This window comes from Sminthopsis crassicaudata, chromosome 4 (assembly GCF_048593235.1).
Source record: "Sminthopsis crassicaudata isolate SCR6 chromosome 4, ASM4859323v1, whole genome shotgun sequence".
NCBI lineage: Eukaryota > Metazoa > Chordata > Mammalia > Dasyuromorphia > Dasyuridae > Sminthopsis > Sminthopsis crassicaudata.
The window spans coordinates 119,591,131-119,616,389 of NC_133620.1; the positions used below are offsets into that span (position 1 = coordinate 119,591,131).

At 34.3% G+C, this 25,259-nt stretch overlaps 1 protein-coding gene across 2 annotated transcripts in view; it reads left to right on the forward strand.

Moving 5' to 3' along the window:
- The window catches only part of DYNLT2 (dynein light chain Tctex-type 2), a 28,439-nt gene extending 8,459 nt beyond the window's left edge, over nucleotides 1-19,980 (forward strand). Inside the window, exons 2-4 of one of the 2 annotated variants that reach the window (XM_074309283.1) lie at nucleotides 5,883-6,089; nucleotides 11,718-11,876; nucleotides 19,757-19,980. In XM_074309283.1, coding sequence (XP_074165384.1) covers nucleotides 5,883-6,089; nucleotides 11,718-11,876; nucleotides 19,757-19,867 — 477 coding nt within the window. In that variant the 3' untranslated portion in view covers nucleotides 19,868-19,980. Of the gene's footprint in view, nucleotides 1-5,882; nucleotides 6,090-11,717; nucleotides 11,877-19,336; nucleotides 19,424-19,756 lie in introns of those variants that run through there. The other variant, XM_074309284.1, reaches the window with a different exon arrangement.
- The last annotated feature ends 5,279 nt before the right edge of the window (nucleotides 19,981-25,259 follow it).

Here is a 25,259-nt window from a genome sequence, read left to right on the forward strand (position 1 = left end):
AAAGACCTATTACAGTAGAGGAAAAGAAGGGAGGATAAGCATTGTTTGAGCCTTAATTTCACCAGATTTTCCTCAATGACAGAAATTCTCATTGTTACTTCCTCAATGAGAGAGTAACATACACTATCAATTAAATATAGAAATTTACCTTGCCATGAGTGGGCATAGGAGGAAAAAAGGGAAAGAGAAGGAGAGAGCTGGGGGTAGAAGACAGGACAGATTGAGGTAGTCAGTGATCAGAAGTAAAATAATGGTGAGGAGAGACAGGGTAAAAAGGAAGTATAAATGAGAGAAAATAGGATAGAGGGAAGTACACAACTGGTAATTATAGCTATAATTGTTAATGGAATGAACCCTGTATAACACAGAAAAAGTTAGCAGAGTGGATTAAAAACTAGAATCCTACAATTTGTTTTTTTTTTTTTTTACCAAAAAACACATATGAAGCAGAGACAAAGTAAAGGTAAAAAGCTGATGTAGAATATATTATGTTTCAGTTGAAGCAAAACCAGAGGTTGCAATCTTGGTCTCAAATACAACAAAAGCAAAAATAGACCTAATTAAAAGAGATAAAAAGGAAACTACATCTTGCTAAAAGGTATCATAGATAAGGAAGTAATAGGAATGCTAAACAAATATGCTTCAAGGCATATAATATCTAAATTCTTAGAGAAGAAGTTAAGGAAGTCACAGAATAAAATAGACATCAAAACTATACTAGTGGAGGATCTCAACCTCTCCCTTTCAAAGTTAGATAAATAAGTTAGACAAAATAAGAAAGAAATACAGGAGGGTATAGAATTTTAGAAAAGCTAGATATGATAGACCTCTGGAGAAAATTGAATGGGGATAGAAAGGAATATACCTTTTCTCAGCAGAACTTGGCACGTACACAAAAATTAATCATGTATTAAAACATAAAACTTCACAATCAAATACAAAAAGACAGAAATATTAAATGCATCTTTTTTCATATCATGATACAATAAAAATACACCAAAAATTAATTAGAAACTAAATCATCTAATCCTAAAGAATGAGTAGGTCAAACATCACATCATAGAAACAATAATTTCATCAACAGTAATGAGACAATGGGATGCAGTCAAAATAGTTTTTAGGGAAAATTTATTATCTCTAAATGCTTATATGAATAAAATAAATCAGTGAATTGGAAATGCAACTAAAAAGCATACAAAAAGAACAAATTAAAAATGCCTAATTAAGTACCAAATTAGAAATTCTAAAAATCAAAGGAGAGATTAATAAAATTGAAAGTAAGAAATTGAACTAATAAATAAAACTAGGAGCTTATTTGATGGGAAGGAAAATTAAGTAAAGCTGTGATTAATTTGATTTAAAAGCTAAATTACCAGTATCAAAAAGTAAAAAATGAATACTCCATTAATAAAGACAAAATTAAAACAAGTAGGAACTGTTTTGCCCAATTGTGTGCCAATAAATCTGGCAATCTAAGTGAAATGGATAAATATTGGCAAAAATGTGAATTGTCAGATTAATAGAAGAAGAAATAAAATACTTCTATTTTAGGAAAAAACATTGAACCAGCTATCAGTTAACTTCATGAAAAAATCTTCAAGGCCATGTGAATATACAAGTGAATTCTACTAAACATTTAATGAATAATTCCAATACTGTATATTTGAAAAAACAGGGCAAGAAAAAACCCTAACAAATTCTTTTTATAACACAAATATAGTGCTGATACCTAAACCATAAAGAGCCAAAACAGAGAAAGAAAATTACAGACAAATCTCCCTTTTGAATATTAATGCAAAAAATTTAAATAAAAAATTGGCAAGGCAATTACAGCAATTTAATGTCAGGAGAGTATACCATGATCAGGTGGAATTTATTCCATCCATCAGGACTGGTTCGTATTAGGGAAACTATCAATAATATAATGGACCATATTAATAACAAAACCAATGAATCATATGATTATATCAATAGATGCAGAAAAAGTCTTTGACAAAATACAACATCCATTCCTATTGAAAATATTAGAACATAGGAATAAATAAGAGTCTTCCTTAAAATGATCAGCTGTATCTAAAATAGCATCAGCAATAAGTAATGGTGATAAGATAGACACCTTCCCAATAAGTTCAGCAAGGATGCTCATTATCACCATTACTGTTTAATATGGTATTTAAAATCCTAGTTTTAGTAATGAGAGAAGAAAAAGAAATTGAAAAAATTAGAATAGGCAATGAATAAATAAAACTATCATTCTTTGCAGATGATATAATAATGTACTTAGAGAATCAACAAAAAATTACTTGAAATAATTAACAATTTTAACATAGTTGTAAGATATAAAATAAGCCCATTTAAATAATCAGCATTTGTATATATTACTAACAAAGCCTAACAACAAGAGATAGGGAAAAAAATCCATTTAAGATAACTGTAGACAATATAAAATATTTGGGAGTTTTCTGCCAAGGCAAACCCAAGAACTATGTGAACATAATTACAAAACACTTTTCATGCAAATAAAGTCAGATCTAAATAATTGGGAAAATATTTTCATGAGTAGGCCAAGCCAATATAATAAAAATTCAGAGCCAAAAACTGCCAAAAAAAATTTTTTTTAATAGAGCTAGAAAGAAAATAATTTATTTGGAAGAACAAAGGGTAAAGAATATCAAGGGAAATAATGAAAAAAAAATTAAAGGAAAGGAGCCTAGCTGTACCAGATCTAAATAAAGTGTTAATCATTAAAATTAATTACTACTGGCTAAGATATAGAGTGGTGGATCAATAGAATGTTAGGTAACAAGACACAGTAGTAGTAAATGATTACAGTAATCTACCTTTGATAAACCCAAAGACTCCAGCTTCTGGTATAACGTGGTATATCCTGTCATTATTTGAGAAAAACTGGTAGGAAAATTGGAAAATAATGACAGAAACTAGTCATAGAGTCACACTCTATATCAATGTAAGCTCAAAATAGGTACATGATCGACAAAGGATAAAACCTAAGCCAATTAGGAGAGCAAGAATAGTTTACCTTTCAGAAAAGAATAATTTATTATCAAACAACATAAAAAACATTATGAAATTCAAGATGAATAATTTTGATTATATTAAATTAAAAAGGGTTTGCACAAATAAAATCCATGTAACCAAAATTAGAAGGGAAGCAGAAAGCTGGGAAACAATTTTTACAGGCAGTGTTTCTGATAAAGGCCTCATTTCTAAAATACATAGAGAACTGAGTTAAATTTAAAAGAACACAAATCATTCTCTGACTGATAAATGATCAAAGGATATGAACAAATTCGAACAGTTTTCAGATGACGAAATTAAAGCTATCATCATATAAAAAAAGGATTTCTAAATTAGTAAAGTAAAACAGTTCTAAGGTACCACCTCACACATATTAGGGGGTAATATGACATAAAAGGAAAATGATAAATGTTGGAAAAGATTTGGAAAATTGGGACAATAATACATTATTGATGGAGTTGTGAACTGATCCAGCCACTCTGGAGAACAACTTGAAACTATGCCCAAAAGGCAAGCAAACTACATAACCTTTGATCTCAGCAGTACCACTAGGAGTTCTGTATCCCAAAAAGATCATAAAAAATGGGAAAGGACCCACAAATACAGAAATATTTTGGAAGATCTTTTTGTATTGGCAAAGAATTGGAAATCAAAATGATGCTCATCAATGGCTAAACTAATTGTGGTATATGAATGTAATGGAGCACTATTATTCTATAAGAAATCAGGAGCAAACTGATTTCAGAAAAACTTGGAAAGACTGATACTGAGTGAAGTGAGCAGAACTAGAGCCTTGTGCAGAGTAATAGCATATTGTGTGGATGATCTCAGCAATGCAATGATCTAAGACAATCCCAACAGACTCATTAGGAAAATGCTATCCACACCCAGAGAAAAAATTATGGAGTTTGGCTGCATATCGAAACACACTGTTATAAATGTCCAGACTAGCTTTCTGAAGGATCTCTGGATGGGCCTTGGTCTTTAGGAGGAGAAGTGAAGAAGGCAGGAGAGATACCACATGAGGCTGGTCAAAGATGGTGTGTCTGTGGCTAAGAGAGCCTCTCCCTTCCCAGTCCTCTTATCCCTTAAATATCTCAGTACGAATAACATCACTACAACAACTGAATATGTGCCAACTGTCCATTACATCAACATCACATTGAGTATATGTTTAGAGAACGATTATCTCACACTGAGTAGGTACTTAACTATAAATACCCTGTTGTCCTTGATTCAAGTATGTCTTTTCAGAGTTCTGGCCCTCTACACAGTTTTCACTTTTTTGTTGTTTTTTCTTGCTTGTAGTTTTTGTCTTTTGTTCTGATTTTTCTTTCACAACTGACTAATATGGTAATAGGTTTAATATGAGATTGTACATGTATAACTTCTGTCAGATTGCCATCTTGGGGAGGAGGAAGGAACAGAAGGAAGAAAAACTGAAAATCAAAATATTATAAAAACAAATGTTGAAAACTAATAATTTTTAAAATTCCAATTAGGAGATTTTCTATTTAATGCTAGGAATGACTAGGTAGTCACTAAAGATTATTGAGTTAGATGGATAAGAGAGAAAAGATATGGGATGAAAGTTGAGGGGATTAAGGTCCAAATGAGGGGCTTTAAGAATGGAAGACAAGATGTGTTTATTTTGTAGATAGCAAAGAATGAACCAATAAATAAGGAGAAAGTGAAGATTAGAGAGAGGGGATGAGATGTAAGGATACATGTGGCCTTTGCTAGAAGGTCTACCTTACTGGAGTAAAGCAGGAAGGAAGATGAGGATGATGTCACAGGACTTTAATATATGGAATGGGAGAGATGAGGAAATTTGTAACAAATTGTTTTCTCAATAAATATTGCCTTGCTGCTCTAAAGATTCAGTTGGATTAAATAACACATTTGGAATGGAACCTATTATATATGATTTTTTTCCAGAACTATTCAGCAGGAAAAGAGAACTGGTGGTGGGACTAATTCAAGATTAAAGTTTAGTGATGCATAATCAATAGCTAAGGATTCTAGGGGAGGAACTCTAAGGTTAGGGGATTAACTATAATAAGGTCAGGTTTGGGATGAAGGGATGATGGTTTGAAATACATTGTCTTATCTCCTTCATAAGCTTTTTCTTCCAGGCTTAATTCAGTTGCCACCTTATCCCCCAGTTGAATGTATTTGTGAATTGAATTTTTATAGGGCAATTTGTCCGGACTTTCCTTTGCCCTCATCCCACCAGATCTTAGAATAATTACAACTGCCATTTATACACATATGTTAATTTGATCCTCAATATCTCTGAGGTTGGTGCTCTAGATTTTATTCTCCCTATTTTATTTATTAAGAAACTAAAGTTCAGAGCATTTTTGTGACTTGTTCTTGACTTTGGTCAGTTTAAGAGGCAGAATCTGACCCCTTATATGTACTACTAGATCTGGTTTCAATGTGACAAGTCTGAAAATAATTTAAAGTGCTTTGTTTTGTTGATCTTGCTTTTGTATACAAGATAATCCAAGTAATTTTCTCAGATTTGACCATCTCCAGTTTTCAGTCTAACTGTGTGTATGTGTATCTAAGCACTTATGTGCATGTATGTGCATGCATATGTATTTGTATTTTTATGTATGTATATACATACACTCAAATATCTTTTAATGAAGAAATAAAACAGTTTGTTATTATTAAACTAATACGAAAATAAACTCATAGGAGAGTGTTAGTTTGTCCCCTTCCCCCAATGGTTTGTCAGGGTTACTTCCACTGCCAAAAAAGTATTTAAAAGCAGAAACTTAAATAACTAACTGAGCCATACTAAAATTATAATTTTTGTTTTTATTTTATTTTAGTATGCACAAATCTTACGGGACAGACTGAGAGATTCTATACATGATGTTCTATATGTTGAACCTCCATTTGATGAGTCAATTGCTGATATAGGTAAAGACCAATGGAAGACCATGGGAAAAGTAAAATATGCAAACACATATAGAATGGCACCATACAGGAAATTCCAAGCTCAGACAGTACAAAAGAAAGTTCAACAGATACTAACGGTTAGAGAAATACATATTTTTCCTAAATTATTTGATGATAAAATAGATTTATTTCTATAAAAAGAGGGGTTTTTAAGGTGCTCTCTTTAGGTATCTCAAAGAAACTTAAAGTATATTACAGAATGTTATTGCCATTGCTGTAAGTATAGTAGATTGTATTTTTATTGTTACCATTTTACCATTAATCATGAGTTGAATACTACTTCTACATTGCTAAGATAAGTCTAAAACTGGGAAGTAGGCAAGAGTGAACACAAAGCATGTTGAGTATATGAAGAAAAATATGTATTGAATGTAGTCCTTTACTCTTATATTTTGAGTGACTCATCCAGTATTTCATCACTGGGTATAACTCCTTTATTTCTTCTCATCCTGTGATTTTTCTCCCACTTTTTCTCCTAAATGTCATTAGATCTCCACAATGATGGAGACAGTTCAGATATGTTTATTATTTCTTACAGGTAAAGAAAGTGAAGTATTAAAATGTCAAGTGATTTGCAAAAGTCAGTAGTGATAGAGCTGGGACTTAAATCTGGGCTTTTTTTTTTTTTTTTAATCAATGAGTTTTCTTCATAATAGTGAAAGTTGGAAGGAGCATTGGAAGTCATATAATATAACTAGAATTTTAAGAGGAATACCTTTTACAACTTCCCTAATATATCATCCAGCTTCTTATTTAAAGATCTCTGTAAATTCTCAATACAGTTCATTTCACTTTGGGGCAACTAAAATCATTTGGAAGTTGTTTTTTTGTTTTGTTTTGTTTTGTTTTGTTTTGTTTTGTTTTTCCTTTTTAATTAGTAGAAATTGTTCTCTCTAGTCAAGCAGAACAAATCTTTTATTTTATATAAAATACCTTTATATATTTGAAAACTCTTATAAATCCATCCCTTCCCAACCTTCAACCCAATATTATACAGAATAACATTTGATTCTTTCAGTTAATCTTCATTAGGCAAGGATTAGAATCACTCTACTAACATAGTCACCTTTCTATGGATGCATTTCCAACTTTGACAATGGCCTTCAATAAATAGAGCCAAGAACTGAATATAATAGATAACAGATAGATCTTAGCAAGATGGGATTATTACTCCCCTTTTTTATTATTTTTCCATTTATTGCAATCTAAGAATATGTAGCTTCTTTTGCTGCCATATTGCTGTCTACATATGTTATTTTTGTAGTCCACCAAAATTCCCTGATTTTTTTTCAATATAAATTTGTTGTTTAACCCTGATTTTCATATTCATAATTGAATTTTTTTTTACCTGAGTGCAATAAATTTATTTCATTAAATTTCACAGTATTAGGTTTTGGGGATCTGACCCATTAAGATTTGGGGGGAGCCCAATTCTGTCATTCAATATATTAGCTATAGATTAAAAAATATTAGAACCAAGGAGAAGTCCCCCTAAGATCTTCCATTAGAAACTTCTCTCAAAAAGTGTTATTTAGTGAATATTCTTAGGATCTGATCATTCATCATTAGATCCACTTAATTATACTATTATCTAAGCCATTTCTCTCTACTATGCCCACAAGTGATGTGAATTAGGTAAGGGGTAACCCCTTTTGGTTTGGCACAAGGATACATAGTTAAATGCAGTCTAGTAATGGTGCAGAGTCCCCTATAAAGGAACTTACAGGCCCGAAAACCTAGATTGATAAAAAAGGTTTATTGTAGGGGTTTGGAAGTAAGGGTAAAGGTAGAAAGAAGCCAGGGCCAGAGCTGGCGCTAGGCGGACAGGAACCCTTGGCATGGCTGACATAAGAATGCCATGTTTGTGCTCCTGCAAAGAATGGGCTCCAGGGTTCCCCTTTTTATAACGGGGTTGTGAGGGTTGAGTAAACCTGAGGAGATCATTAGAGTGGGGGCTGGGAAAGCCTGGATATCATTGGAATTTAAACGGGTGCTTTTTACCAGGATTTGTGAATCAAAGGTCCTAGCTTAAAGGGACCTCAACCCACATCAAAAGGATAGCATGAAAGAATTTGTCAAATCCTATGTATTCCGATTTCCCTAATCAAGTAAACCATGACAAGTCTAATAAACCTGTCAAAAAAAGAAATGAGATTTATATGAGACCTATTTTTGATAAAGTTATGCTGACTCTCAGGTGAAAAAAATGAGTTCCTTGTTGGGTGTTCCTTGAGGGCAAGGCTTGTCTTTCCCTTTCTAAATGCTCACAAATCATGCCTTAGATAATACATTATGGAATGATAATTCCTAATAATCTTTGTCACAGTAATAGGAAAATAGTTGAACAAGTCATGATGTGTTCAATGAATTCAATGGAATGTCATAAGAAATGAAAAGTATAAATACAAAGAAATACAGGAAAAATATTCAAAATTACACTAAATAATAATAGGTTGTACTTACATAGCCCTTTAACATTTATAAAGCACTTTACATACATTATCTCATTAAAGAAGAGAATAAAGTGACTGGTCTAGAATGACACCGCTATTAATGTTTGAAACAGAATTGGAAGCTGTAGCTTATTCCAAGTCAAGCATTTTGTCACCACACTGCCATCTGAAACACATAGTAGCAGTTATAGAAATGTTAGCTGTTATCATTATTGTTATTATAATCATCATAATTCTGTTATATTCATGTACCACAATTTCTTTAGCCATTTCCAACATACATATTAATCATTTATTGCTTTTCAGTACCAAACCCTTGTCAAAAAAAATTGATAAAATATATTTTCCCCATTTAATTGTTTCCTTTCTTATCCTAGGTAATTGTGTCTATGTGGAAGTTTTTCATTTTCATGTAATCAAAGTTATCTATTTTATCTTTTGTAATTGCCTCTCTCTCTTGCTTCTTAGGAATACATCTCCTAAACCATGTGAACTCAATTACAAACTAAATTTTGTACACAAGTTTACAAAAAGTCAGATCTAAACAAACGGAAAAAAATATAATTGCTCATGGATAGGCTGAAGCAGTATAATGAAAATGACAACTCTGATCTAAATTAATTTACTTATTCAGTACCATTCCAATCAAACTATCAAAAAATTATTTTATAAAAGTAGAACACATATCCTATCCATAGCAGTGAGATATAAATAATTAGAAGAAAAGCTGATGATATGTAATGATCTTTAATACTAAGATTGCAAATCCACTTAGGATATATTGTGAAAAAATTTTAAATTGTTGGGCTGAAAGCCTGATTTTTGCCTTTCCCATTTCCCCAGCAGTTTTTATCAAATATTAAAATATTTTCTAAGTAATTTTTATTTTCTACTTTATTATATTGAATTCTATTGTTTTAGATCCTTTTTTTTTTTTGCATAGTCATTTCCATTGATGTAGCTCTCTGTTTTTAAAATAATGCCAAGTATTCTGATGATCAGATAATAATGAGGAGAGTGGGTATTATTACTTTACTTCCATATTTATTAATTAATTAATCAGAGACATCATCAGGTACAAAGAGAAAACATTTATTTAATACCTGCAGGGAGAGGCCCAGACACACCAGGGAGCCATCCCGACTCCACCATGTGTGCCTGGAACCTGGCTAGCTTCTGGCTTGTCCAAGGTTTAAAAGCAAAAGCTTAAGCCTTCTCATTGGATAGACTAAAAGGATGTAACCATCCTTCACCAATGACACCAATGTTGGCTGCCTCCCACAGGTCATGTCACTTCCTGCAACTTCCTGTATCAGGGTTCAAAGTTCATCTCCAGAGACCAAATGACTTCTACAGGGTCCCAGTTCTGGGAACAGGGATCATGTGACTCAATACTGAGAAATACTTCATCCAATCAATCCCATTCACTAGTCATACAAAAAGAGGCAAAAAACAAGCCCTGCCTTCAAGAAATTCACAAGCTAATTAATGGAGGCACTAGAAATACATACAAACTATCCACAGGATAAATAGGTAATAATTAAAAGAGGGAAGGCATTGAAATTAAGAGACTATGGAAGACTTCTAGTACAAAATGGAATTTTAATTAGAACTTCAAGCCAACTGAACCAGCAGTCAGAGTGGAGGGAGAAAAAAGAAACATTGCAGGTATGGGGGGATAGTCTGAGGGAAAGTCTTTTCAATTCCGTTGGCATGTTGGCAACCTGTTGGCATCAGTTAGGTTTTATATAGGGATATAAAGCTATAGCAAAAACAAAAGTCCTAACATTTCTCACATACATACATCTGGGGCCCACTCTCCCTTTTACCATTTTAGACAATGGGAGAAAGTGGGCATAAATTATTGTATTGTTTATTGTAGTTTCTACACAGCATTGATCCTACCAAGTACAAGTAAGTATGTGTGGTATATATGTGGATGAGCCCTTGTCTGGAGTCTCACTGGGCTGGGTCCTGAACATTGGACCAATCAATCATCAGTGCTAAGCCAGTTGACTGAAAAATCCATCATGGACTTGACTCCTGGACTTGGCAAAACTCATAAATTATTATAGTCATCTCCAGCCCTCTTCACCAAAAATGAGACTAGACCAGGTCACATCAGTCTTGATGGGGAGAGCCCAACACCTCTCTCTTTTTATGCCATTTTTTTTTTATTGCCAGAATTCTAAAAGACTGGAAGAAATCAAATGAAGAAAAGGATAAGATATATTAGCACCCCTAGTTCTGACTGTACAATGTGGTTAGCAGACCAGAACTAGTTATAGAATGTCTTAGTTATTCATGTTTCAAAGACTATCCACTACTAGTCATGACTCTCCAGAAGTAGATTCATCTTTTTCCATGTAGGGGATTCTATCAAAGGCACTCAAGTGCTCATATAGATTTGATTGATTGTCTAATCTTCGTTTACACTTACTATGTACCCTCAGTTTAATAGTGCTGGGTAAGGGCCTTCCACTGCTATACAATTATTTTTTTACTTTTCCATTCTTTGCCCATTTTTGCATTAGTTATCACCTATCTAGGTGACTGTTGACTTAACTTGTAGATTTTCTCTATACCTTCAAACACTATAATAACGCTGGTATGTAAGATATAATTGTCTTCATGATGGTCTTTTTGTTTATATTTATCACAAACAATACCAGCAAGGTGAAATGATAATACTTTACTACATGAACATGTCACTTAGTTCTTCCATTGATATTTCAGTTTATATGCCTTGGACAAAGCTCTCATGTTTGGAGTACCAACAGTTAAATTAATTTTTGTAGTCAGTATAAAAATTGTACATTTTTTAACAGTCACTCATCCCTTTTATGCAACCTGACACTTGTAATGCTAAAGTGGAAAAAAATATATGTAAGACATTTATTGGGGGTTTGGGCTTTGTTTTTGTTTTTCCTATATTATGTATCACCAAGGACAAAGAAATCAGCCCTTAATGGCTATCCTGATAATGAGTATTTATATATAAGCTGATTTTTAGAAAATAAATAATGTGTCATATGTCATTTGAAACCTTTTCTAATTTGATAGAAACTGCCTTACTTCTCCTAATACAGCCTCCCAAGTAGCCAGGGTCACTTCTATGCTATTATAGGAGAACCTTTAAAGGAGAGCAGATATATTTATATTTTTTGGTTTTAATTTGCCAAATTCTGATTTTTATTTTGAAATTTTTTAGGTTGAAATTAAGAGTTTTGGTTTTTTTAATTATTTTAACAGGACAAACTTGAGAAAGTCAAGTATGATGAAGAAACATTTTCTTCCTTGTCACTTGAACTGGCAGATCGTATATTAGTAGCTGTCAAAGAATTTGGTTTCTCTCGATATAAATACATTATAAAAATAATTCTCATTCAAAAAACTGGTCAGTCAATAAATGTAAGTATAGAAAATTTTTTCTACTGACTGTATTTGTTACACATATTGTTTAGTCATTTCAGCCATATATGACTGTTTGTGATCTCATCTGGTTTTTTTGGCAGAAATACTAGAGTAGTTTGCCATTTCCTTTTCCAACCCATTTTACAAATGTGGAAACTGAAGTAAACTGGGTTGAGTGGCTTGCCTAGGATCACAGAGCTAGTAAATGTCTGAGGTCAAATTTGAACTTAGATCTTCCTCACTCTAGGCCTGGCACTCTTAACCATAGTACCACATATCTGCCTAGTTTATATATATATATATATATATATATATATATATATATATATATATATATATATATATATATATCTAACACATTAATTTCTGTTTATAATGATGATTGTTGAGAGGCCACATAGCATAACAGATAAGAGACCTGTTCTTAAAGTCAGAAAATCTAAAGTTCAAAGTCCTGCTTTTGAAATATGCAATGTGATCTGATTAATTTCTTAATTAATTAATTTCTTAGGGTCCCAAGCAGTTCTCCAATTCTAAAAGTAACCGATGAATTGCTGATCTGCTTCAATGAAATGAGTTTCCACACAAATTCTCCATGCTAATTAAATCATGTTTAGGTTATTTTAATGATACTTCTTAGATATTACATAATTCAGAATTATCAAATGAAGATTAAATTATGTTCATTATAATTTTAAGGGTATGATAGATACAACTTGTACTGGCTTACAAAAGCTGTTAAATTTTCAATGTGTGCATTGATACCCTGGAAATAAGCACATACTACAAATCAGAGCTTAACTCATTGTTTTGTTAAATTTGAGACTTAAGAAAATAATGGGGAAAATGTTAATAATGCAGACTAAACTCAAAAGTATTGCACATACAGCCAATTATTAAATTTTTACCATTATATCAATGGCTTATTAAGTGATTTTGAGTGTATTTAATGCATTTCTTGAAAATGAGTAATCCATATGGTTAACTCAGGCATCCCATTGTTAAAGTTCACAATAATACCAAATATCATATTTTTATCACTTAATATTTAACATATTTTTACTGTGTATTCCCATCCCAAAACTACACACAGTAACAGATGACCCAGTCAAGGTCTAACAGTCAGTCATCAGCTATTCCCAAAGTCCCCCATTTCAGTCCATCAGGTGTGAGGGGGACAAAGCTTCTCAGTCAAAACTACATGCTGGCGAAGATGGTTGGTGGCTCTCAGTCCATGCAGAGGGTGGGTGTGCCATGCTGACAATCAAAGCTGATCAAAGCTGATCTGGGTCCCAGAAGCAAGTCAATATCCGTGATTTGACACAAATCTCACAAATGAAGGTTAGAACAGTCTGAGATAAAAAGACTGGTCCACCAGACTGCTGAAAAATGTGAAGAGCCAGCAGCTTCCTATGTGAATAGATGACTACTTTACAGCACAGGCAACCAGCTGTATGCACAAGTCTTAACAGCAGTTAGGTCTCACAGACCACTGTTAATTGTCCTCTTATCATTTAGAAACCTTAAAAAAAAAAAACCCACAAATACCCAATAACAGACAGATGATCAGACTAAATATTCATTTGCCTAAGCATTTAGGATACAATGATTACATATAATCAGACTGAAAACAGCAAGGTATGACATAATTGAGTTGCATTAAACAATTCTATTGACCATTGCTCTGACCATAAGATCAGTTACAGGAGGAAAAATTGCAAGAACATAAGTATAACATGACATAATCAGTCAAAACCCCAACCTTCAGCCCATACAGGATAAAATAGCTTTAACCCAGTTTTATTCCAATCGATTGTCCCACTAACTGTCAGAAGGTGGAGCTTTAAAACTCTCAAATAGCATTAACTAAGTAACTTTAAGCCCAAGAAATTTTACCTCCAATAACAGATTCCATTAACCTTATAGTGATAACAGTAAGAAATCTGTCCCAATAAGTTCACAACTTCCAGGTAGATGTTTCATAAGTGAACATTATACATACAAATCAGTTTGTTTTTAAAATACCCAATACATAGAGAAATATCCAGAAACATTTTCAAAAGGACAAAGAAAAAAGTCTATTATTTTTAGAGGCTCTTTAAATAACCTCAGGATGACCCAACACAATCAATTTAAAACTTATACAGAATGTCCAAATACCACATAAGAGAATCTGAAAGATTCTTAAAAATAACATTTAAACTTTTAGAAATAATCCTACCAAAGTATGGACCACATTTATGACCATAAGGCTACTTTACAGAAGCAGTGGGGGGGAGGGGAAGTGTGAGTTGCTCTCTCCCCCATTTCTTCTTTCTGCTACCAAAACCTTTCTCTTACTTCCTAAAATCATGCAAACCTTTAATTGTTCCTACAAATCAATCCTTCATAAATCACCTGCATTCTTTCCAGTTCTCTTCAAAACTTTTAAAATTCACAATAAAGTGACTAGCTAGATAACTCCATAAAGCATAATTTTTTGTTTACAAATAAACTCAATCAAATCAAACTTCCTTTTTTTTTTCTGCCTGAGTGTTTAACCACAATTAGTATCTCTCTTATCTGTCCAGAGCTTCAATTGTATTGTTCTTTCCCTTCCTCTTTAGTAATAGAGGTATCAATATTCAAACAAATTCCAAGATCTTATACTCAGAATAAACAAATCTAGCATGTAAAGCCAGTAGCAAAATTATATTTCCCATAATTTCAGAATCATCCCCAATATTCCTAATCAAATGTTTGTTTGTTTGTTTGTTTGTTTCTTCCAGAGTTTCAATCAGATAAGGTTTTATTGCCCTCTACTCTAGCAGGCTCTGAAAACTGCTTTAAGGGAAAAACTTTCCTGTCAGTTTAAAATGGCCAAGTTCCATTTACTTACAAATTAGTACAACAGGTTAAAAAGTTTAAAATCACAAGCAAATTTTCAAATAACCAATTCCCAAATTTCTTAATCATTGTTCTTAAAACTTAACAAAGCTTTTTAAAATCAGCAAAACAGACTACGGGCTTTTTCCAGACCCCCTGCCCTCACCTTAAACATTTTTCCTTCCCAAAATCCAAATGTAGCTTCCCTAAACTTCCAAGCCCACTTAGTGCATTTTTCTGCCTTTACAGAAAATACCTAGATATTCCATTCAAATTTCTTTTCTTTAAATGTTAGCACACTGCTTTTCTATAGTTTTTTTTTTTAACTTTCCAAACTTTCAAATCCCTTTCAATCTGTTTTTATTTCTTCCTTTCTCTCCCTTTCCCCCACAAGATCACTACAATTAGCCAGAGACAGAGAGAGAGAGAGAAATTTTTTTTTTCAAACTTTATCTTGCCTGAGCTACTCTTGAAAAAAATTACTTCTCTGAATGAATTCCACTTCAAACAATTCAGCCTGATATTTTTCTAAGCCTGCAACACAGAGGCTGAATTCTTATCTCTTACAAGCTTGCTAATTTTAAACACAGAACAAAATGCAAAGCAAACAAACATGCACACACAGACACACACAGAGCTCTATTTTCACCTTTTACATTTTTTAAGTCCTGTTGCTTTTGCTTACAAATTAGTGCAACAGATTAAAAGTTAGAAATCACAATTTTATACTAAGCACAGTTGCAATGTTATTCTTAAAAATTTTAACAGAGCTTTTCAACCAACAAAACAGACAGACAAATCACATAGAACACATAGCACATGTGTCTAGATTTATCATCTAGGACACCCAAAGTTGTGCCAACTGGCACCCAGAACCAGATGTGTCTTAAGACATCTAGGACCATCACACAGCATCCTGTGGAGGTCGGCAAGGGGGCTTTAGCGCTGCATCCAGCTTACCCCACTTGCTATAGATACAGGAGTACTCACCAGACCCAACAGGTGGCTGCAGGATAGTTAGGCAGCTGCAGGGGCCCCTCAAGATCTTATTAACCAGAGCTGGCTTTTAGGATGCTCTATGCCAATTTTGAATCGAATTCAAAAATTTGGGTCTCACTTGCCTGGTCTGCAGAAAGAGATTTCTGGAAACTGGGGCTGAGGAACATCTCTTGGTGGCCACCCCTTAGGATCTATAACCTCTTTCGCCCTCCAGGGAGAGGGACTGGCTGTCAGACTAAACCAAAGGCTTATCTTGGTAGGAATCTCCAAATGAAATGGAAAAACTCGAGATAGAGAGCTCTGACCAGATTATTCAATTTAAAGCATCATTTATTAGCCGGCTGACAACTGACCCCACTAGACAAGGCTAGTAGAGATCAGCCCCGAACCTTTAGTGAGGTATACTTTTAAGCCCATTTGCCACATTCTGGTACAGCCTTGAGGTTACAAATTTTGGGAATCACTGACACAGTTTCTCGTTTGCAATGGGGAAATGCCTGGACAAGAGTGAGCACACAATGGAACCTGTGAAAAAAAAACATTGCATGTTTTGCAATGTTGTCCTGATTTTGTTAGACACACACTTCTCAGAAAGTCTAGGTTCTCATGAACCAGGGGATGGGACCCAGTCTGAACATAACATTTCCCTTAATTTAGTTTAAGCAACATTTTCCTATAAGCCTGAGTCCCCTTGACCCAGGGATGAAGGGGCCAGTCTTTTGTCCATTTCATGGTTTGTAAGTAAGGTTAGTAAAAGATGAAGGTAGAGATAAGAGGGCACTGGAAATAGGATTCCAGTGGGCAGAGTCCATGCTAGGCGTAAGCTGCCATATTTAGACCCTCTGCAAAGAAAGGACTCCAGCTTGGCTCTTTTATAATGAGAGATTTAGCTAAAGGGGTCTGTGGGTGAAGTCCCAAATTGGTTCCTGGATGGGTTTCAGCAAGGGCTAGAATTTGCTTGGTGGGGGTTGGGAAACCTGAGCAGATCATTAGAATGGGGGCTGGGACAGCCCAAGTTGGCTCAGATCCGATGGGGGTTGTGAGAGCCTGGATATCTCCTACTGGAATTCAAAGGATGTTTTTGACCAGGATTTGTGAATCAAAGGTCCTGGCTTCTTGAATTGATCAGCTAGAAGGGGAATAAGTCAATCTGTGGTCTTAAAGGGAACACAACCCACACCACCTTCACCTAGGATTTTTTGTGTTTTTTAAATAAATGAAAATATAAAATGCACCTTGAGGGAAAATGAATTGGATTTGATTGGGCGAAGATTCAAAATAGTATAATACCAGTTGAGGAAATAATATGAATAAGTATGTAGAAACAGGAAAGCATGACCATGTTTGAAAGTTAGTGAATCAACTTATTTGGTGGGAACAGAGAGTTCTATGATATTTTAGTAGGAAATAAGAGTTGTATTAACAGAAGTCATTTTGTATAGATCCTTGAATCAATTACATGTTTTAAGCAATATGAGTTTTTAGGAAAATGAGTTTGGTATACAGAATGGATTGAAGGTAGTGAGACTATTTAAAAGACTTGTACTAAAGGTATTATGGTGTAATGGATAGAAATTTGGATTCAGGAACCAGTTATTTATTTATTTATTAAGTACCATGTGCTGGGCACTAGGAGTATAAGAACAAAGTAAAACTCCTGTCCTCCATAAGCTTATATTCTATTAGGAGAGATAAACATAATTTTATATGCATACATACATATACAGATATGATGTAACTAAGTGAGGATAGGCTCTAGCAACAACTGGTAAGATCTGGAAAGATTTTTATATAAGGAGATAATTTAATGAAAACTAGAGATTCAAAGAGACAGCAGAAGTGAGAAGGAAGTTCATTCAAGGTAGAGGAGATATCTATTACTAAGGTTTGGAATTAGGAGATCAGTTGACATGTATGAGAGGTTAAGAATGCAATGTTACCTGGACTATTAAGTGTACAGATGAGATAAATATGTAAAAGGCTAAAAAATAAGTTGAGGCCAGGTAATAATATACTCGCTTCTCTCCTCTGACATTGCCACCATTTGAATACATGCCCGTATCAACTAGTGCCTAGACTATTGCAAGAGCCTGCTGGTAAGTGCCCTTCCACTCTAACCTCCATTTAGCCATCAAAGTGATTTTCTTAAGAGCATATGGCCCTTAATGTCACTGCCCTATCAATGCCATCCGATGGCTATCTTGTCATCTCCAGAATCAGCTACAAAATACTGTTTGGCATTTGAAAGCTTTCATAACCTACCCACCTCCTATCTTTCTCATCTTTTTACATCTAACTCCTAATTTCAATCCAGTGAAATCGGTCTCCTGGTTATTCCACAAACAAGGCACTCCATTTCTTGTCTCCAAGTATTTTCTTTGGCTGTTCCCCCCCATGCCCTGGGATGCTCTTCTTCTTTAACTCTACCTAGTGACTTCCCTAACATCCTTTAATTTCCAACTAAAATCCCATCTTTTACAGGAAGCCCTATCTAATTTTCTTAATTTTTGTGCTTTCCCTGTTAATTATGTTCTATTTTGAGGGCAAGGAATGTCTTTTGTTTCCCTTTGTCCAGTGCTTAGCACAATCCCCAGCACCTAGTAAGCATTTAATAAAATGTTGATTGATGATTAAACTCAACCCAATTGGAGCTAAGTGGCTTAATGGATAGCGCGATGGGCCTGGAGTCAGGAAGATCTGAATTAAAATATAGCCTCACACACTTATTAGTTGTGTGACCCTGGGTAAGTCATTTAACCTCTGTCTTAATCCACTGGAGAAGGAAATGGCAAACCACTCCAGTATCTTGGACCTTGGACTCAACAAAACGATTGAACAGTGACAAATTGTTACAGCCTGTTGGTTGATCTCCAAGTCTCAGTATCCCCATTTGGATTTATTCTCCACATAGCTGTCAAACTGGCCTTCTTAAAGTACAGGTCTGACCTTATCAGACCACCACCACTTCCCCAACCCAATCCCCCATTCACTAAATGCAAAAGACTCCTAATCACTTCGGTCTCCTTCCTTTGTTCTTTATCCTGGAAAAGCTCTAAAATAAAGTATCCAGGCTTAGAGATAACCTTGTGAGTTTGAAAGGTTCAGTTTTGGCCTTCCCCAGATCAGAACCAGCTAGGAGCAGGAATAGTTGATTGCAAAAATGTCTGAGCCTAAAATTCAAAGGAGGTTTGGATCTGGAGTGGAATAAGTCAGAAAGCATTTGTTCAGTACTTTGTATCAGACTTGGCAGGAAGTGATGGAAATAAAAATTCATGTAGAGAATAAAATAATTCTTGACCTCACTGAGCTCACATTCCAACAGAAATTGAAAAGTGGGGGGGGGGGCGCCAAAGTAGAGAATGCAGAACATTTGCATAAATGCAAAAAAGATTGTTTCATTCTTCAAGCAGATTGAACCAAGAAGTTATTGAATCCTAGTTTGTCAGTGTGTCCTACAAGAACTATTGGATTTTTGTTTGTTTAGCCATTCTTATGTCTGTAAAAATGAATTACTTGTCCCAAATCTTATTCATATTTATTATGCATTGAATGTATTTTTTATACATTTTGCATCCTATCCCTTTATTTTTCAGGAAGGCCCTAGACATGAGCCATAAACAAATTCTTTCTCTGGTTCCTGAAGTAAAAGATTTAACAAGCCAATAAGTATGAAAACAGAGAGCCCCTTCTCATTAGAGGCCAGGTTTTTCCACATGTCTAGATTTAACAATATGTTAAAAAGCAAAGGAGTAACAAATATGAACTTCTATAAATCACAGTAAATAGTACTGAAATGGTATTCCAAATTTCATAAAAGAATTGTATCCATTGGTTATATTGGGGATTTTATGTACATGCTATATAAAGAGTATAACTCCAATAAAATTAAGAATATACTTCAGCATTTTTAAAGATCTGTGATTTAATCTGTGTGTATTCTCCATCTCATCTCAATATTTATTAAATTGAAAATGTAAAATCTAAAATTGGTATTTGGTCTTTTTGTTTCACAGGTTTCTAGCAGATGGATCTGGGATGTTGCTTGGGACACCTGGCTAGAAGCTAAACATGAAACTGAATCTTATATTGCATTGGCCTTAGTATATGCACTTTATTGTGAATAGCTTATCATACCTACTCTGTTTATGACATTTACTGATTAAATAAATGAATTGTATATGTATTGCTAATGTTTATTTAGCAATCATTTTAATTGCTATGCAAATATTTTGAAAAATCTGTCACAGGAGACCACTTTATAGGTTCTTACTTTTAGGAGAAATTGTCCAATTTGAAATATGATCACTAGGAATAAAAATGGTAATCCTGCATTATTTTTCTAAGCAAAGTATTTACAAATATACCTTCTTAATCATCAGTTAACTTTCACTTAGCCTATATGCTAGAAATTTTCATTTATTCAGAATTAAATATACTGAAAAAAAAGTAAACCTACAGGGATTTTTCCCCCCAAAAACATCAACTTCCAGGTTATATTATAAGATCAGTACAGATTTGGGCCAATTGTCTACTCTTTCTTATTTCAGTAAAACAATCAACTCTTTCATTCTGGACCCTATATCTCATATTAAAAGAGAGTCATATTATATTGGCTTTTTTGGATACCATGTCACACTGTCAATTAATATTGCACTTGTAATCCATTAAAAAATCCAGATCTTTCTCACATGAACTATTATTTTGTCATATCTTCTCCATCTTTTATATATATATATCTTTATATAATATCTTTATGTAATATACAATATAAAATAACTTTATACAATAAAGAAATTTATTTCTTTAATCCAAATGGAAGACTATCCATTAAATTTCATTTTATTTATTCCACTGTGATTTTTTTGGATCTTCTTTAATATAATATGATAGCTATCCACCCCAAATATGTGTCCTCAATTTATGATATTCAAAATGCATTGTAATAAAAACTCTTCTCTCCTGCTATCTCTCCCTGTACATTGATTGCTATCCACCTCAGCCTTCCTTTCCATCATATCTACCCTGTCCTGCCTCCTCTAATTCCACCATAGAAATTCCACTCTATTATTGGTTGTAAGGGATACATGATCTGTTCTGCTTTGATAATGACAATTGTAAAGTGGCAGACCCTCCAAGAAAATACTGAGAGATACTAAAAAAAAGAAAAAAAAAGTTACATACTAGCTTAGTAGTATAAATAGGTTTTATTAAAGTTAATTGGGGGAGTTTATTCATTAGACCCAATTGTTGGCATCAGGAACATAGAGTGATAAGGTCCCACCCATCTGTCCTATGGCAAGCCAGGTGTTATATAGAAACAAAGCATTGTGCCATGCGCATAGATTTTCCCATAAGATAGATAGTGCTTCTTTTGCTTTTTACATTTACTCAAGGTAGTTTACATTCTCTGTGGAATCAGAGGTCACATTCCTAGGCTCTAGCTCACACCATTACATTATGATACATTGGCAAAGTCCCCATAATTCTGAACTTTGTGTCATTTTCTATTTTCTTATTCTTATGGAAAGCTGATTTTTTTTTTCACAAGACACTGCATTCTCAACCACTTAATCAGGAAGAGAAAGCTCTAGGTGCTACTTCCAGATCCAGTTTCTGTTGTCTCTATCACCCAACCCAGAACCTTATGGCTTTTACGTACCATATTCCAAGTGTTCTTTCTTCCTTCTTTCTCAAATAGTTTAATAGCTGGTTGACTCCTACACCTCTATCCCTAAAACATCTACCTTTTTTTTTTTTTTTTTTCTTTTTGAGGCTGGGGTTAAGTGACTTGCCCAGGGTCACACAGCTAGGAAATGTTAAGTGTCTGAGACCAGATTTGAACTCAGGTCCTCCTGAATTCAAGGCTGGTGCTCTATCCACTGCGCCACATAGCTGCCCCAACATCTACCTTTCAACTTCTCAAAACATCTTCCCTCCACCTTAGTTATCCATGCCTATAACTCCCACTTCCACAACTCATATTTTCTATGAACAAATTTTCCTAACTTATCTTTCTCTTCATAAACCTGTATCTTCACCATGACTTCCAGTATTTCTATTACTATCACTTCTCCCAACCTATCCCCCCTTTTCTGGGCTCAACAGCTTTCACCCAATAACTGACCAGTTCAAGTGGATACTTTTCTTCACCTTTGAATACATTTTACCCTTTGTCCTACTATCATTCATTGTCAGTTTTCAACTTTGGGTCACCTTCACTTCTGCTCTCTTGCTGTTGAGTGCTACTAGGAAAAGCCATACAGCCAAGTCTTTTATAGCTACTACTTGTTACTTCCTTCAATCCTGTCCAATTCTTCCTGACCCCATTTGGGGTTTTCTTGACAAAGATATTGAACTGGTTTGCTATGTCCTTCTCCAGTTCATTTCACAGAAAACAAAACAAGTAAAAAGGAAAAAGTGACTTTTCCAGGGTCACACAGCTAGTAAGTGCCTGAGGTTGGTTTTGAATTTTCAGGTCTTCCTGACTTTACACCTGGTGTTCTTGACACTGTGCCCTAAATATATCCCCTTAGAAAAATGTAATTTATTAATAACACAGGATAGCTCTCTAACATGGGGAGTGGGTGAGATGAGGGAAATTATGCTGCTTCAAAAAAAAAGACATCAATAAAAACTGATTTTTAAAAAAGGAATCCAACTATAACAGGGAAAGTAGCCAGTGAGAACCAGTGTTTAGAGCATGTTTGAGTTTGCTTTTCCTGGTGCATTTATATAGAGCATGCCCAAATATTTTCTTCCTAGTTTTGATCCAAGAAATGGAGGTTTCATTGGCATACTATTACCATCAATGACTAGCAAGTTTGTGTTGTGGGGAATCAATGCGTCTTGTGCTAAGCTAGGGACATGGAAGGACTGATATCCAATAAGCACTGAGCTAGAACTGAAATAGAAAAGGATCAATAGCTTTCTCCCACCCTTGAATTCCCATATTTTGTGATTTTCAATGGCAGCTTTCAAGTGAGCTATAAACTGCTGGGTGAGGGAGAAAACAAAAACATTAGAAAGCATAAGAATAAATAAATTTTGCCGTTCTATAAGTAGTAACTAAAACAAGAGCAAATATTACCCATACTGGTAAGAACTAGAGATCTTTCTAGTATAATCAGATATGATCATCTCTGTAAAACAAAGATCATTATCTCCAAAGAATTTTATGGTACATTGATGTTGTGATATGGGAACCACCTGCTAGTGGCTGCTGGAGGTCTAATTCAAGACAGACCTGTAGAATGGATCTCTTCATGTGAGAAGAGGAGGAGGAGGAGGAGGAGGAGGAGGTGGAGAATTGACCTGCTCCTTGGTCCTTAACATACAGGCAATGAGAGAAGGCCTAGATAAAAGGCCTGGAGAATAGCTCCTCAATAAATGAATATTTGGTAAAATTTGCATGGAGATTTTATGAAAGGATATGGACAGCATTGTGCCAGAAGAGAAATTAAGAGTGAATTGCAATCAAGGAAGCATCTGCATCAATGAGTTCACAACTTCAATGAAGCATGGAAGTAAATTATCTATTTCACCAAGTTGTAAGGCAGGTCAAATGAGAGAGTATGTTTGTTAGAGAATGGCCCTTTTGGTAGATAGAGGATTTTGATGTGGAAAGGGGCAAAAACAACAGCTGTGAGAAAGTTGTGAAAAAAGCAGTCCCTCAAAGAAAAAATACTTTATTCAATATAAATAGGATCCAAGTGTAGTTTCTCAGTATCTGATTTACATATGAAGGGCTTGAGAAATTGAAAAGCAATAGCTTAGAAAACTCATCTCCTAAAACTGATTGGGACAAATGTAACTTAAATGAAACAGCCAGTGGAGTAGTAAGTAGCTCAAACTGTCAGTGAATTGCTAGGTGTATAATTCCTAAGAGGCAAAGGATATAAGAGGACCTCAGTGCCCTGGGGACATTATTCTATGTAATCATGAAAAGTGATTAATAACAATATTCAGATTTGGAAAACACAACCCTAAAAGAAACTGCTGTCATTCATATATGGAGAAAATACTTTCTGCCTCTATTTGCAAGTTATGTGTTTCTATTTTAGTTTTCCAAATTGATGAGTTCCACTGAGTTAATATTACTTCCTTACCCAGTCTCCCTTTCTGACCCTGTATTGATTGGTAAGATAACTCACTAAACTTTCAAATGCTACCTTGATTATTTTTGTCTTACTTTACCTCATAGGCCATAAATAAGCTCCCCAGAGATAGGAGGCTATGTCTTATTTAGCTCTCTGTCCCTTTGTAGTGCCTAGTACAGTGTTTTACATAGAGTTTTCTTTTTCATGATTTCCCAATGAAGTCTCTATAGAGAATATAATAATATATTGCATAAACATGCATATAGCATTATTACATCATGCAATAATATATTATAATAAATTGTTATCATCATATTCATTGGAGAGAAGATGTTCTTTTGAATACCTGATATCTTCTTTGAATTACATTTTTCAAAAGTCTGCAAGTGAAGTTTGCTATTTAGCACTTTGCATTACCTAACACAGATTTTGGTCAGACAGGTACACTTCCAGAATATTGAATTATAAAGGGAAAACAGTCTCACAGGTTGCTCTGGATTAGGCCTGAGTTACACCAGTCTGTCAGTAGTTTTAGTTTAATTGTGGAACAAAATGACTTGTCATTTAACAATTTGAAACAAGAAAAGATTTACTTTGTCATAGCAGGAAAATGATATTCAACAATGATAAGGCTTAAGGATAGACACTTCAAGGTTATTCAATTAAAAAAAGCTTCCTGGCCAATATTAGCCATATATCAACCAAACTTGCCTCTTGCAAGTTTGTACAAGCTGCTTTGTACACAACTGATAAGGATGATGTCAGCAGGCTGATCTTATTCCTCATCTTGAGAAATGTTTCAATAGTATCTTTTAAGGAAAAACCAGCTTCATGTGCATGAAGGACAGGTTAAAATATTGCTCCTACAATTAGTAAGATTGAGGATAGCTTGAGTTATCACGTCTAAAAGACAAAGTCAATAAGTATTTATTAAGCTTCTACTATATACTAAGTATTGTGCTAAATTCTAGAGATACAAAGGCAAAAATAGTGTCTCCAGTTTACATTTTGCTGGAGGAGACAAGAAACATATAATTACATAATTCAAGAAATATGCAGGGAAATTGGTGGCTTATACCAAAAGTAAAGCATTTATTATTTAGGCAGATAGGAAAGATATTTTTTTAGAAAGTGATTTGGAGTTAAGTCTTGAAGAAATGCAGGCAAACCAGGACAGAGAGATGAGGATGGAGAGCATTCTAAGTTCCTAATGAAAAAATACAGTCATGAAAAAATGACAATTAAGCCAGAGTATTTATTAGTTCAGGCCAGACTCTGTATAGTTTAGGGAAGTTTACACATAATCTTCTGGAAACTGCAGAGTATAAATGGAGTAGGGTATGTAGAAACACCCTTCTCTGTCTGTCTCCATATGTGTGTGTGTACATATGTATGTATATATGTGTGTGTATGTGTATTA